The 14,275-nt window shown below is 48.9% G+C and overlaps 1 protein-coding gene across 1 annotated transcript; it reads left to right on the top strand.

Annotated features, from left to right (window-relative positions):
- The first annotated feature begins 231 nt into the window (after positions 1–231).
- LOC125945724 (putative uncharacterized protein DDB_G0271606) lies at positions 232–4,091 on the top strand. The gene is made up of 3 exons (XM_049667980.1): positions 232–252; positions 3,020–3,812; positions 3,976–4,091. The coding sequence occupies exons 1-3, from the start codon at positions 232–234 to the stop codon at positions 4,089–4,091; spliced, it is 930 nt and encodes a 309-aa protein (XP_049523937.1).
- Positions 4,092–14,275: the final 10,184 nt, after the last annotated feature.

Here is a 14,275-nt window from a genome sequence, read left to right as displayed (position 1 = left end):
TCACGTGTTATTTCCCAATAAACTTTTTTATCATTGACCGATTTTAGTGAATTCTGCATATATATATACTCCCCCCACCACCATATTTAATACCCCAAACAGGGGCCTTTAAATGAATAATAAATGATGTGCAATGCAGGCCAACATATCATTTTCTAAAATATTTTATTACGTCTACTAATAATGATTCAATTTGAATTTTCGTAGCAAAACATTTGAGTCAGTTACGAGATGGCACCCTGCAACTTCCAGGTATATAATTGTGCATGGTGAGGGACCTTTCAAGAGGTGCTGTTTAGGCATTTAACAGAACACACTACTCGGGACATTTTTCTGTAGAACAGTCTGAACATAACCATGTCTTCTGCCTTGGTGCCCGCTTGATTCCAATGCAAGTGTAGTGAAACCACCTGTAAGGGCAATTTTCACCATCACAGGCCAACATCTTCCCAATTTCTGGGCCTCTGCAGTAGCAGAATGCAGCAGTTGAACCACCACTTTCAGCTATGGCTTTACCTTTCTTTGAGAAAAATTCTGCGAACAGTTCTGGCAGTACAACATGCGTGAAAAAGTGGGTTGCCTTCGGCAAAATCTCATTAAAAAAACTGCATCTTCCAACACTCTTTCAATGTGGAGTGACGTTGGTGTCCACAGAACAAAATCACAATATTTTACACGACACACTGCGATCTGTGTTTGAACTTGGAAATAGTATGCATGAGTTCTTTTCAAGCCAAGCCTTCCATTGATTTGTTCAAGACAACAGTTAGGACTGTTCAATGTGTCTAGAATGTCACAATGTGCTGCAGAATACGGACACTTCACTTCAACAATGCCATCACCGCAGCACGCACAACTCGTAAATGAATCGGGGCTAGCTGCAAGGTGTGGATGCTTCACACACAAAAAAACACCAGTCTTTCTAAGAACAAAATCCTTATGCTGTTGCACTGCTTTGGCCTTGTATCTGGAAAGGGCTGCATTCTCATGTTGCAGTCCCCATTCGGTTGCCGCTGATGAAAATTTGTGCTTCTCGGGGTAACAAATTCGCTTTACTAAACTCACTGATGGCTGGCTCACACTTGTCGCGCAGATGCTTGTCATTAGAGATGCTGTTATTCTCCCAGCTCGGTATGTGAACCACTTCAAACATTTTGACTGTTCTCTCGTGTTACTCTCAACACGAGTCACCATTTCTTCAGTTATTGTAAGTCCATGAAATACCTTTTCTGCGCGAACTACTAAGGCTGGCAAATCTTCTGTTCTGGCTTCTACGCTTCCTAAACTTCGAAGAAGACAAGGCTCATTCACTTTCGGTGGATGAAAGTTCAAACTGTACTTTGGGTGCACCATAAATAATGCAGGATTAGCTCCGGCATCTGCTATCGCAGCATAGCACCGTTCGAGTTCATCTGGCGTTGGACCAAGAACTTGTGGCACTGGTCGGGATGGCTGACGGGTGTCTGGAGAATGGATGTGGATGGTGTCCATTCTTTTTTTTCTTGGCCTTAGATGACGAAAAATCAATGTCCTGCAGCCGTTTGAACTCCGTCATAGGGCTGTGTGCAGGAAGCCACACATTGCTCTTGTCTGTGCAAGTTGCTGAGTCCCTAATCCGCACTGCTGTTTCCACAGCAAAGAGAGTCGCTCCCACGTGAGAGCAAGCCTCTCCTGCACCAGCCATACAAGTACAGTGCGCAGTAATGATACTGCCATCCATATCTGCCAACAGCCAAACTTTCAGCGGTGCCTCCCGCAGACGCTGAGAATGGTTTACCTGCAGAGAAACAGTCAAAACAAGGTATCGGTCACAGCCTCCTTTACTCTGTCAGCAAACACATGAAGTCGTTTTTGTTTTTTTTATTCCTCACAACAGTTGTTCACTCTTGTGTTCGGCTGCAAAGCAAAAAAAAAAAAAAACAATGTGGTGACTGAGCATCACAATTGCTGTTTGCAGTGTTGTTGGCTGACACAAAGCTGGTAATGATCATGCACAAGTTTTGAAAGCAGCTGTCGTGCTCCTGTTGCAGGTAATTCCAAGTAATTTAAGGAAAAGAACATGGACTCAGGGGCAGTAAAAAATACAGTTCGGCAGTAGACACACTAAAGCTGCTTTCTTTTAACGTCCCGTAACTTTTAAAACAGGAGCGTTCTTTTTTTTTTTGCTCTCACTCTGCATTGGCTCATTTCTGATCCAGATTGGGAAATTCGCTGTACGTTATCCCCGCTCGGCGACATCGCCGCGTGGCCCACGCGAGTTGAAGCTCCAATTTTACTTAGGCTGATGTATGTCCTTTATGTGGTTATTACTGTTTTTTCTTTTATCACAGCTATGAAATGCGGAGTGCATTCAACTCACCTGGCTAAGCAAGACAACTCGCTTAGACGGCAACTTCTTGGCAATGAGGTTCCGGACCCATCCGCTGGTGAAGTAGTTGTGCGAATTCGAGCGACTTGTAAGCCTTCATCTGATCTAATGAAACATAACTTGTTGACAACACGAGATAATTTATAATGTCAACATGAGTAACCGGTGGTAGCAAGCTTGCATTAACAGCGGCTTGCGCACCAACTGGTAGCTGATATGGATCCACGCCGTCACATAGGGCGATATTTTCTTTGTACCTGGTCCGCGTTGGTCCCACAAGTTCATCAAAGTATGCAGGACAAAGTCCTGCACGATTCTCCTTCGTCATACGCGCAAGGCAACCGGTTAAAGCATACGCACTAAGCAAAACGATCCACCGCACGGACGTAAACACAGCTCCGGCACCACGACGTATGTGCTCGGTAATGGCGGACGCAAAACCGGAAGGCAGGAACTGACGTCACGTGCAACTTATGTATTCCGGAGTCCTCCACTACGGCGTGCCTCATAATCAGAACTGGTTTTGGCACGTTAAAACCCAGAAAGAAAAAAAGATGTCTGTGAGCACCTCATCTACACGAACGCTTATTTGCCGCAAAACGCTCACGCCAGCAGCAGCAGCAGCAGCAGCAGCGGCGGCAGCAGCAGCAGCAGCAGCAGCAGCAGCAGCAGCAGCAGCAGCAGCAGCAGCAGCAGCAGCAGCAGCAGCAGCAGCAGCAGCAGCAGCAGCAGCAGCAGCAGCAGCAGCAGCAGCAGCAGCAGCAGCAGCAGCAGCAGCAGCAGCAGCAGCAGCAGCAGCAGCAGCAGCAGCAGCAGCAGCAGCAGCAGCAGCAGCAGCAGCAGCAGCAGCAGCAGCAGCAGCAGCAGCAGCAGCAGCAGCAGCAGCAGCAGCAGCAGCAGCAGCAGCAGCAGCAGCAGCAGCAGCAGCAGCAGCAGCAGCAGCAGCAGCAGCAGCAGCAGCAGCAGCAGCAGCAGCAGCAGCAGCAGCAGCAGCAGCAGCAGCAGCAGCAGCAGCCGCAGCAGCAGCAGCAGCAGCAGCAGCAGCAGCAGCAGCAGCAGCAGCAGCAGCAGCAGCAGCAGCAGCAGCAGCAGCAGCAGCAGCAGCAGCAGCAGCAGCAGCAGCAGCAGCAGCAGCAGCAGCAGCAGCAGCAGCAGCAGCAGCAGCAGCAGCAGCAGCAGCAGCAGCAGCAGCAGCAGCAGCAGCAGCAGCAGCAGCAGCAGCAGCAGCAGCAGCAGCAGCAGCAGCAGCAGCAGCAGCAGCAGCAGCAGCAGCAGCAGCAGCAGCAGCAGCAGCAGCAGCAGCAGCAGCAGCAGCAGCAGCAGCAGCAGCAGCAGCAGCAGCGCAGCGCAGCAGCAGCAGCAGCAGCACAGCAGCAGCAGCAGCAGCAGCAGCAGCAGCAGCAGCAGCAGCAGCAGCAGCAGCAGCAGCAGCAGCAGCAGCAGAGCAGCAGAAGCAGCAGCAGCAGCAGCCGCAGCAGCAGCAGCAGCAGCAGCAGCAGCAGCAGCAGCAAGCAGCAGCAGCAGCAGCAGCAGCAGCAGCAGCAGCAGCAGCAGAGCAGCAGCAGCAGCAGAAGCAGCAGCAGCAGCAGCAGCAGCAGCAGCAGCAGCGCAGCAGCAGCAGCAGCAGCAGCAGCAGCAGCAGCAGCAGCAGCAGCAGCAGCAGCAGCAGCAGCAGCAGCAGCAGCAGCTCGAAGCTCGAACGCTGCTTTGGCTCCGTTGCTGAGCGGAGTGGAGCGAAGGCAGGCGGCGGCGGCGGCAGCAGCAGCAGCAGCAGCAGCAGCAGCAGCAGCTCGAAGCTCGAACGCTGCTTTGGCTCCGCTGCTGAGCGGAGTGGAGCGAAGAGTCACGCGTTTGCACGTGGAGACCGTGACAGCACGACGGCGACGGCACCACCATCGCGAACATTGCTCGTGTGTCCATATACTTGCTATCGCAATAAAATTCCTACGTCATAGCGTGTATTGCAGTGAACTTGCAGCATTTTTGTTGCGTATGCCCATTCTAGGGTTACTTCCCTCGTGCTTGCGCCTGTCTGTAACGCATGACATGAAGCGCTGAAATAATGTATGGGAATGCCTTATGACTACGTATCGCCAGTGACATTTGTGATTATGACTCTATATAGTAAGTACTGAAGAGGTACTAAGAGTAATTAAGGTTAATAAAATACTAATAAGGGGAATTATTACGATGAAGTTAATAGGTTAAATAAGACTTAAATTACATAAGTGTATTTTGACTAACTGAAGGTAATCAATAATAGTGAGGCTAAATGAAATTAATACAGGGTAGAATAAATGTACCAATGAACAGTAAATAATTAGGCCTAGTAGGGATAGCGAAGGGTACGTAATATTAAAACCAATTTAGAGAAAATAAAGTTCATTAAGGTCAATCGATTAAGCGGAATTGAGATGAATTAAGTATACTTGATAATGATTACCTCTAACCTTTCATTGAATGTATTTGTAATAATTAGGAATATTTACATTAATTAACGATTCATTGAAATAAAATTAAATGACAAACAAAAGAAGAAGCCGACCGAACGTTGTCATCTCACGACCATTCGCGTTCGGATAAGTAAGAGACGTTTGTGTGCAAGATGAGAAATAGAGAAGAATGCCTTATGCACTCGCTGGTAAGTTCCACTTTCAGGGCGTTTCTGAAGTAATATTCTTTTCGGACATTCTCTTGTGTGTGTTCTGTTTTGCACGCTGCCCCCTCTTCCTGTACAAAATAAAAAGAAACAGCGTAATCTTCGCCTCTAAAGAAAGTTAGTGTCCTCATGTTGCTGTTACGGCAGTTCCGTTCCCGTTATCCGAAGTGCACTGATATCAGAGGGCAGATATACGTGTTTGACGCTCGTAGCATTCGAAGATTTCACATCGTTCAACTGCAAAGCCCCACAATCGAATCCATAAGACGTGTTAGTGGTACTGCTGAGTGGGTCCTGAAAAAGCAACGGGGCACCTAAGCAATCCTTATGGTGTGTAAATGCGAGCGCATTGCTTGTCTCTCCACAGCCGCTCGCTCTGCCTTTCGCGTTGTCGGGAAACGTGGGTGGTGAACGTTGTTTCGCTGCAGCAGCTCGCTTCGTAATTTACGCTGCGTCGCAATTGTTTCATACTTCCTCGGATGTGAACTGGCGCCTCCGGCCTCGCTAAGCTGTCTCACCTGGGGATGTAGACGCGAGCGACTCAACCTCGAATGATGAAGACTCCATAGCGCCGACAGTGGCGCCACTCCTGTAACTGCGCCATCTGGTGAATCACCCGCCAGGCCGAGCCCAACCACGTGCACAGCGTCGAAGCTATTCATCACTGCCGCCTGTTGCGACGGCGGCGCCATGCGATGGTGGCGCGGTGGTTAGATCGCGCGGCTACGGAGTGGTAGGAATTCTGTGGGGCAGCTGTTCGAATCCTCACCGTGGTCACTTTTGTTTTAGGGGCGAAGCTCCTTACGCCGTGGGTCAGTCTCTCCTCATTCGTAGCCACCTCGTCTAGTTCGTGAAGTGATCACTACACGGCGTTGGTGACGCTCGCTCCATAGAGATACATGGTAAAGGCTAGTGTGACGGGATATCACTAGATGGCGCTAGCGCAGCATAGTTGCAGTTAGTTATTTATTTGTACATGAGGAATGTTGATACAAAATGGAGGAAGCTGACCAGAAAACTGTCAATCAAATATTTGGACTGCAGTAGGGGTGCAAACCAGGAAACAGCGGTTAAGAAAAAGGTTAAGGAAACAGAGAGGGGTCTGTGGAAAACAGGGATGCAGACGAAATCAGCACTGGGAACATACCGAACTTTCAAGCAAGAAATTGCCAAAGAAAATATCTACGATAATTCTAGGGGAAGCTCTTTGTTGTTTGAAGCCAGGACGGGAGTATTGCGGACTAAGATGTACCGAGTCAAGTACCAAGGTATAGACACGTTGTGCTGTGCGTGTGGAGAAGAAGAGGAAACGGCTGAACACCTCATACTTTTCTGTAAAGGGCTTAACCCTACAGTGCAAGGCAACGGGGCTGATTTTTTCAAAGCATTGGGGTTTAGGGACAGTGAAGGCAAAATAGACTTTAAGCGGGTAGAAATAACCAAACAGAGGTTATCTGATTGGTGGATAAAATCAAGGCAGGGGTGAAATTTCACCCACCACAAAGTACAAAATATGTTAATAGTCATGGCTAGGTGGCGTATGCCACCGCCCGGTTTAAAGGGTTCAGCCTCATCCATCCATCCATCCATCCATGCATTAAAATACGAGATGGCGCTGCGGCGCTCGCTCCATTCAGATGTATGGGAGCGCATAGTGTGATGAGCGATCACTAGATCATTGGATGGAGGCGATCGTTCGAGATGTTTCGATGCAGTGCGATGGGAGACCGCTAGGGGTGAGAGCTATAAAATGCGCTCGCTCTTGGCGCGCTTCCTCTTTCGCTCGGAGTCGCTGCGTTATATGGAAGACAAGGCCGCGGAGCGGAGGGCACGGAAAGCGGCTGCAGCGCTCGCTCGCAGACAGAACCCGGAGGTGAGAGCCCGCGAAGCCGAAGCTGCACGGAGGCGCCGAGAAACGGATCTCGACGTTCGAGCCCGCGAAGGAGAAGGTGCACGGCGACGCCGAGAAGCGGATCCAGAAACTGTGAGAGCCCGAGAAGCGGCGAGGAAACGCGCGTACAGGCGGGCGGATCCCGAGGCGGATCCCGAAGCCAAACCTCATCTAAGAAAATGAATAAAAGTTCTTTATAACCTCACACACTAGTTCTCACGTCTTTCATGATGATGCAATGGGCGAATTTTCACGGAAGAGTCATGAACCTCCGGAGCTTCGCCCACTCATCATCATTCACCCCGTGGATATGCTGTGAAATTTCTTTGGATGAAGATGACGTAATTTGTGTTCTGCTTTTCTGCCACGGCTTCCTGATGATGGCGTGGTCGCACAATGAGCCAAGTAATGCTCTCGCATTAAAATGTCTGGCGCGATAAGCATGCCGGTCCATCGTAAGAAGGCGAGACTTCCCACAACTGTCATTTCGCAAAAATGACAACATGTACGCGAATATAACGAAATATGCCGACATTACCGACACTAGGTTGTTGTTTCGAATGACCTCATTGAGCCAAATAACTCCTAGAAACCGCGGTCCTCGAGTACTGCCCTTTGGGCTTTGTCGAGAGTCGCACAGCTGGGCAAAAAGGTGTGACTGCCAATAGGCGTGACTGTCAACCTTGGCAAAGCAAGTGCCAGAGACCAGTTTTGGACCATTCATTTACCAGTCAGCACCTGGTCAACCATAATTTTGACCTACTGTATCTCGCTTAGTTTTCAGAGAAGCCATCTGATATTTCACAGGGTATGTATTTGACCAAAGTAAAGAAGAACTAATGCAATAAACTATTCTAGGTTAAGTCGTTCTTATCTTGCGAGTTAAAGGGTGAATGAGCCAGATAACTCCTAGAAACCATGGTCCTCCAGTACTGCCCTTTGGGGTTTGTCGAGAGTCTAACAGCTGGGCGAAAGGGTGTGGCTGTCAATAGGCACGTATCTGTGTAGCGCCGCTAAAATTTGATTACTTGAAAATCAGTAGTGCTTGGCCGGAGTAATCCTGAAATTACGTTTTAATTATTATGTTTGATGATGAGCAAAAATAAAGCAGAAAAGTTATCCTAATCATTTTAAGCTATCTGGATAAATTTAAGTTGAGGATCTCGGAATTAAAGGTAAATATGCGATAGAGATTCGCTTATAAAGGTAGCAATTAACACGAACAGTATTATATGCACAAATTGTGACATTTTGTTGTGATAATTTTCAATGTGCCTAAACAGAAGAAAGCTATTTGCAATAAATGACATTTAGGAGGCACTTTGCAAAATAATGCAGTGATAACATGAGGTGGTTTAACTACAAAGTTATGCTTTATGGAAACCTTTCTTCGCAATATGTACACATAATAATAATGATATGTGGGTTTTATTGGTGCAAGGGCCAGATATGGCCAAAGACCACCATGACACATGGTGATGGTTTTTCAGTGTATTAGAAATAGAGTGGACTATGAGTAATAAATGGTTGATATAATGCGGCTGGTAAAAAGGATTCAAAGAAAGTCGCTGTAAACTGCGTAAAATATGTTGGTAATAAAATAATGACAACGACTAATCATTACTGTAAGGACTCTAAAATTTCCCTTACGAATTAATCGTTATGTACACAACTAATCCACGCTCAAATATAAAAGGTGAGTAGAGGAACGTATCTTTGCGAAAGAGTTAACATATGCGTAGTTCGTTGGAACAAAAATGGTACAGGAAAGGCGAAAGCATAATTGGCAAGGATTCACACTACTAAAGCTGACACAAGAAATTAATTAACAAGGCATATTTGAATGGTACATGAATCGCTGCCCATGGGAAATAATCATCGTACTAGTGCACTGTTCATGGAGCCAACCAAACGCGAACACGCACATATAAGGTGTCTGGTAGAACCATTATACTTTTTCAAGTTGTCAGTGAAGTAGTTATATCAGTAGTTTCTTTGGTGCTGTTGGCAACAGTGAGCAGAAATATTTTTGATAACGCGTTTTCTACACGACGCGTCAGTTTTAGTCGAGCAGTTCTAATAATACAAGCTGCTTCACTTAAGCCTTAAGAACGCCGGCCACACAGCTGGATGCTTCGCGTAACAGTGATTTAATGTTAACAGTGCGTGGCACGCGCTGCCGGCATTTGGCTCAGTCTCAATAGATTGCGCACGGCTTATTTCGGTGATTTCTCAGTTATCCCCCGCGCCTGTGTGTACGGTGACGGCGCGGTTTCAACTCTCAGCTGCAAGAAAGTGTCGCGCGAAAAGATAACAATTACGTGGAAGCATTTTGGACGAACAAAAGAAGTGGCGCTGCCAAGGTTCTGAGCGCGCGCTTCGCGCGTATTTCGTGGATAATTTCGCTAGGCGCGGCAACCGCAAAGCGCGTAGACGCGACCTTTCCGCATTTGGTCTGGGCATTACGCGGTCGCCGTCGTGCCTTCTGTCTTGTATTCGTCACAAGCGCACACGCCTGCTCGCCTTAAGTGTTTTTGCCGTCTGAAAACACTTTCCGAAGAACACAGCAATGCTTCGCGTAACAGTGATTTCCGCACTGCGTGGCAGTCTCCGAATAGTTTTATCTTTATTTCCCCCCGCGTGTGTGTGGATTTCTTAGCTGCGTGTCGCGCGAATTTATGGAAGGGACGAACAAAAGCGCTTTCTTTTCATTTAATTTAATTTGATTTGATTACATTACGTCGTCATCGTTTTCTTGTTCGCACTTACGCACAGCTACATTCGTGTCAGATATAAGACCGCTCGCATTGCTTGCTGAAATTCAAATCTCTTCTTTCCGAGAGGCCTCTAGAAACAATTCCGTTCAGTGCGCGTAGTCCCTCCACGTGATCAGTTCGCACTTCGGCGCGCTTGGTGCGTCTTCAGCCCCAAGTCGCTCCTAGAGTGCCTCGAAAACGGCAATGTTCTGACGAATCGCTACAAAATCCACACGACTGCGAGCTGAAGATTGCGCCTACATTCGAGGGCCGAAGAGCGGGCTTGTTGCGCCGTATAACCAAGCAAAATGGCGAACTTGGAGGGGCGCGCGAGACGTCCCAGTGCGGTGACACCGCGTATAGAGGTCGCCGCCGCGTGAGCACTTGAGCGCATTCGGTTGTCCAGACTGATTTGTGGCAATCGAGCCCGACCCTGGGTGCTTTTGAGTCGAGTCCGGGCTTTGTAAGAAGTCACCGGCGTCCAGCTTAGTAAAGAGGGCAGCTATACGTATATATACTTCGCGAAATGAATAAGAACTGTGGTATATGGAGCAGTTATTGTAAGGGTACCGTTGGTGGTTTGTCAACCAGTGTTGTTGGCGATATGTATGATGTCCCAGCTAGGTAACGTGAGCCAAGTTGTTTTGACGAAAAAAAAAAAACGAAAAAAAAAAACGGCGCAAGATGCGATCTTAAAACCTGTACAATGTTTGATCGTATGACGACCGAACACCGTATATTGATATTCAGACCTTATCTCGCACCATGCCTTCTCAATCTTTTTTTTTTTTTCGTCAGAACGACTTGGCTAAAGTTACTTGGGACACATGGTATATAAGTATAGGGTTGTTCATTTTCGGGTAAAACCCGATTGCACCCGATTTTTGCACCCCGAACGTGTTTTAGGAGGATCGGGTTAAACCCGATTTCTCCCCGAATTCCAAGACCACATACGATCCTTTTTTACGTAACGTTTTGTACGTTACATGGAGTTTGAGGGTGCACACGCGCTGGCAACCCTGCCTCGGGACAACGAAGTGAGATCCTGTTGAACTCCAGTGACCTATAGTTCATTTCACAAGCTGCATGCACCACTGTGGACGCTACATAAAAAAAAAACGATTGTAATGTATTATGCTTAGTACATTTGTCAATTTAACCCCCAAAAAACACGAATTTCGGAATGGTTCCACCGAAAACCCTATTTCTTCCCGATTATCAGCGTGAAAAATTGCACCCGATTTTTGCTCCCCGAATTTAAAACAATATAAAACCCGAAAACAACCCTATATATAAGCAGCTAGAGCTGTTACTCTGAAAAGACTTATATTTTCCTACAACCTATCTCCTGCCCTAAAAAAAAATAATGAAAAAAAAAAAACAATACAAAGTCGTAGCTGTGTAAGCACTCGGACGATGCACGCAAACAGTGTTCGCGGCGGTTCGCTTTATCCTCCCTGGCCGTGCACCAGTCGCGAGGTCTTTCACGCTCACGCGGGCCTTGTGGCTGGCCTATATTCCTTCCGCGCAGGCCGCTCTCGACCCCTTTCAGCTTTTTTTTTTTCTTTTCCCCCTACGCGTTCTGCGCGGAGGCCGCGAAATGCGAGGCTCACGCGGGCCCATATGTTCTCGACTTGGAACCTTGGAACGGCGAAGCCTTTCGGCGCAGAGGTCCATGGCAGTGACTGCGAAGGGGAAGGGTTCGTCCAATTAAGTGCGCGTATGAAAAAGATGCCGAATTGTCTCTCTTTCCCTTTGTACTGCTAACGAAATACAATGTGGCAGACTTTACGCTAAAGGAAAGGCAGGCTTCCGAACCAGAAATGCAATAGAGTGGAGCCCTGTTGACCCGTGATTCAGTGGAGAACAAACAGAGCACGGGGGAGACTGATTGAAACGACGATGTGTTGGCCCCTAATCGTCGTCGTCATCATCTTTTATATTCACTGCAGGACAGAGGCCTCGGTCTCCTAAGCGATCTATGCTGACTGGCTTTGTTACTATATGCCTGCAAAAAAAAAAAAAAGTCCCCCATCTCATCGCTCCATAAAGTCGTCAGCCGTCATCGACTGCGTTTTTTCTTCCAATTCTTTTACTCTGATAGACTACCGATCATCTTCTCTCTCTATTGATTCACATCGGCTGTACTTGCGGGCAACTTTCTGCGGCATTGAAGGGAAAGCTGCGGAGGCAAAGCGCGCTCAAGCGAGAAGGCTTCTGAAAGTAGTTCCCTACTTTATCATGCGCGTTATAGTTTAGGCTTGGGTAGAAAACACGTAAACACCTTCCTTGTTTACGACAGCTAAACCAGACAAAAAACACACCACTGAGTGTTGAAGTTTACTTATTTTTAGTGCGATAGCAATTATATGGACACTTCAACCGGATTTCTGCCGTCGGCGTCGCCGTCGCCGTGAGGTTCCCTATATATAAAATCTTCGCCGCGCGCCGTATGCCCGAGCGGAAGCGTGCGGGGACGCGCGCTATCACGGAGAGCGAACGCACTCAATCTCCCACGCGCAAGCAAGGAAGCGGGAAGCCAGCGCCGGAGGGAGCGGGGGGGGGGGGGGGGGGGGGGCACTTCTGCTCTGCCAACAACCGCGCTCGTCGCTCGCTCGCACCGTCGCTTATCTCCACACGGATCTGACCTTTATGCGCCGTGCATTCGCCGCTCAGTTTCCGTTGAAGCGATAGACCGCACGTACCTTCGCCCGCTGCTGCGGCGTATATATGCGCTTGCTGCCAGCGTTTTGACAGTCGTTGTCTGCAGTCATTCAGTGTGATCTATTCATGTTTGTTTGTGCGCGCTCACACCACGCTTGTTCAATCAGTTAGTAATAGTCGGGCCACATTTTCCAACGCACGCTACACATGCAATGCTGCCCGGGTCGGCAGTGCAGCGCTACAGGTGTGTCCCTTCGCACGCGCTGCCCACGGGAAGCGCTTCTCATCAACACCACCATTAATTCACACGCGCCTTCCTCGTGGTCATCGAGTCTCTCTTCATGTCGGTCTACTTACGCCGCAGCACACCTGCTTACTTAATCAGCTCATGTTTACTACAATTCATATTGCTACCAAAGCCGCTCACCTTACTTCGTATGACATTGCTGTGTTGCTATCGCATTCATTGCTTCGCCCTTAGGGCGTAACTGTGACTTTTCACTTCCTCGTCTGGACTAACGCAAAGCCGTGGAAGAAGCTGCGTCGATACCAGTGTCGTCTGTTCCGAGAAACCAAAAGCCCTGGCATACGCTGCCGGACTATACTTGGCGCAGTGTAACATGTACAGAAACTGCGCCCCCGTAGCTTTGCGTTGATTGCCACACAAAGTTGTCTGCGATTATAGTAGGACATCAAATGCGCATCCTTCGGTTCGCTATAGTTTCGTGCGTTTCTTCCGCGCAAAATAAAAGCCGAGAACTCCGTCGGAAACAATGCCGAAAAGTAGGCGCATATAAAATCTGCTTGCCGCGGCTGGACCGACAAGCGTATATCTCGCTTTCTCGAGCGAACTTTTAGTCGGCTCTTCGCAGCGCAAGTTATTTCCCACCAACGCGTCGATATGATCGACCGCAGAAACTGCCCGCCGCCCGAAACTTTACGAATGTTCCCGCCATTCCGGGCAACACCCACTTTTTTTTTCTCTCCGCACAAATCGAAAGGCGCCTCGCGACAGCGGCGGGCAGCAACACCTTCATTTCGGCGGTCGTTCATCCTTACCACTACGCGCACATCAGCAAAGCCCGTCGGAGACAACCTTGGCGTGACCACGACGCGCGCGCCGCGGGATTTCGTTTCGCCATGCCCGCGCGGATCGAAGGGTTGCCGAACCGCGAAGCTGCACTCCGCGGGAAATAAGAACGCGCTTGTGTGCGTTACGGCGCATGCGTCCACGTGTTGCTCGCCTCTCCCTGCGCGCGTGCGTGATTGGCTGTTCGTAAAGTTGTGTTTTGTGTGCGTATGGGGAAAGGGGCTGTATCTGAATGGCTGTCCAGGGTGCCTCAGTGCGCACCTAGGGTGGGCGAGGAGGACATCGAGGCATCCTATTGGCGGGTGGGGGGCTTGCCTAAACTATACTGCGAATATGATCTGCAGTGCGGCCTGTTTTCGTAGAAGCGAGATGGAAGAATTAGAAAGATAAAAAAAAAGAACCAGAAAAGCAGAACAGACAGACAAGGGGCTCTATTCGGTGACGAATTATGGCCTGCATAGGCGAATATGACATTGCCCCCTACGTTTTAGGTCCATTCAACTCGCTTGCACTTCGTGAACTAGAGTAACATCAGTGTTTCTGTAGTAACGTCGTCTGTTACTTTCGTTCGCCGCTGGCTTCACCCAGTGCAGGTTTCGTGCGGGAGAGAGTTAGTGCGGGGCTCGTAATTGAACAACGGCAGTTGTCGATGCCGGTTCCGCAAGCGCACGCAACTGACACTGCGCGCACTGCAGCGAACTGTGTGTCGTTGGAGGAGTGCAGCGCGCTAATAGCTAGACCTCGAGATTGCGAGCTCGCTGGCTTCGTGGTTCACGGGGTGCCTCCGTTATGCACGTCTATCGCCGGGCAGCAACGCGTGTTTCCTGTGGCGCAAAACGGCGGTTAA

This window comes from Dermacentor silvarum, chromosome 5, assembly GCF_013339745.2.
Source record: "Dermacentor silvarum isolate Dsil-2018 chromosome 5, BIME_Dsil_1.4, whole genome shotgun sequence".
NCBI classification, from domain to species: domain Eukaryota; kingdom Metazoa; phylum Arthropoda; class Arachnida; order Ixodida; family Ixodidae; genus Dermacentor; species Dermacentor silvarum.
This window is presented reverse-complemented; position numbering and strand designations above follow the sequence as displayed.

Coding starts and splice junctions, on each gene's coding strand:
- LOC125945724 (XM_049667980.1), top strand. CDS start 232: ATGGCACCCTGCAACTTCCAG. Junction 253..3,019: donor TGGCACCCTGCAACTTCCAG/GTATATAATTGT, acceptor CAGCAGCAGCAG/CAGCAGCAGCAGCAGCAGCA. Junction 3,813..3,975: donor GCAGCAGCAGCAGCAGCAGA/GCAGCAGAAGCA, acceptor CAGCAGCAGCAG/CGCAGCAGCAGCAGCAGCAG.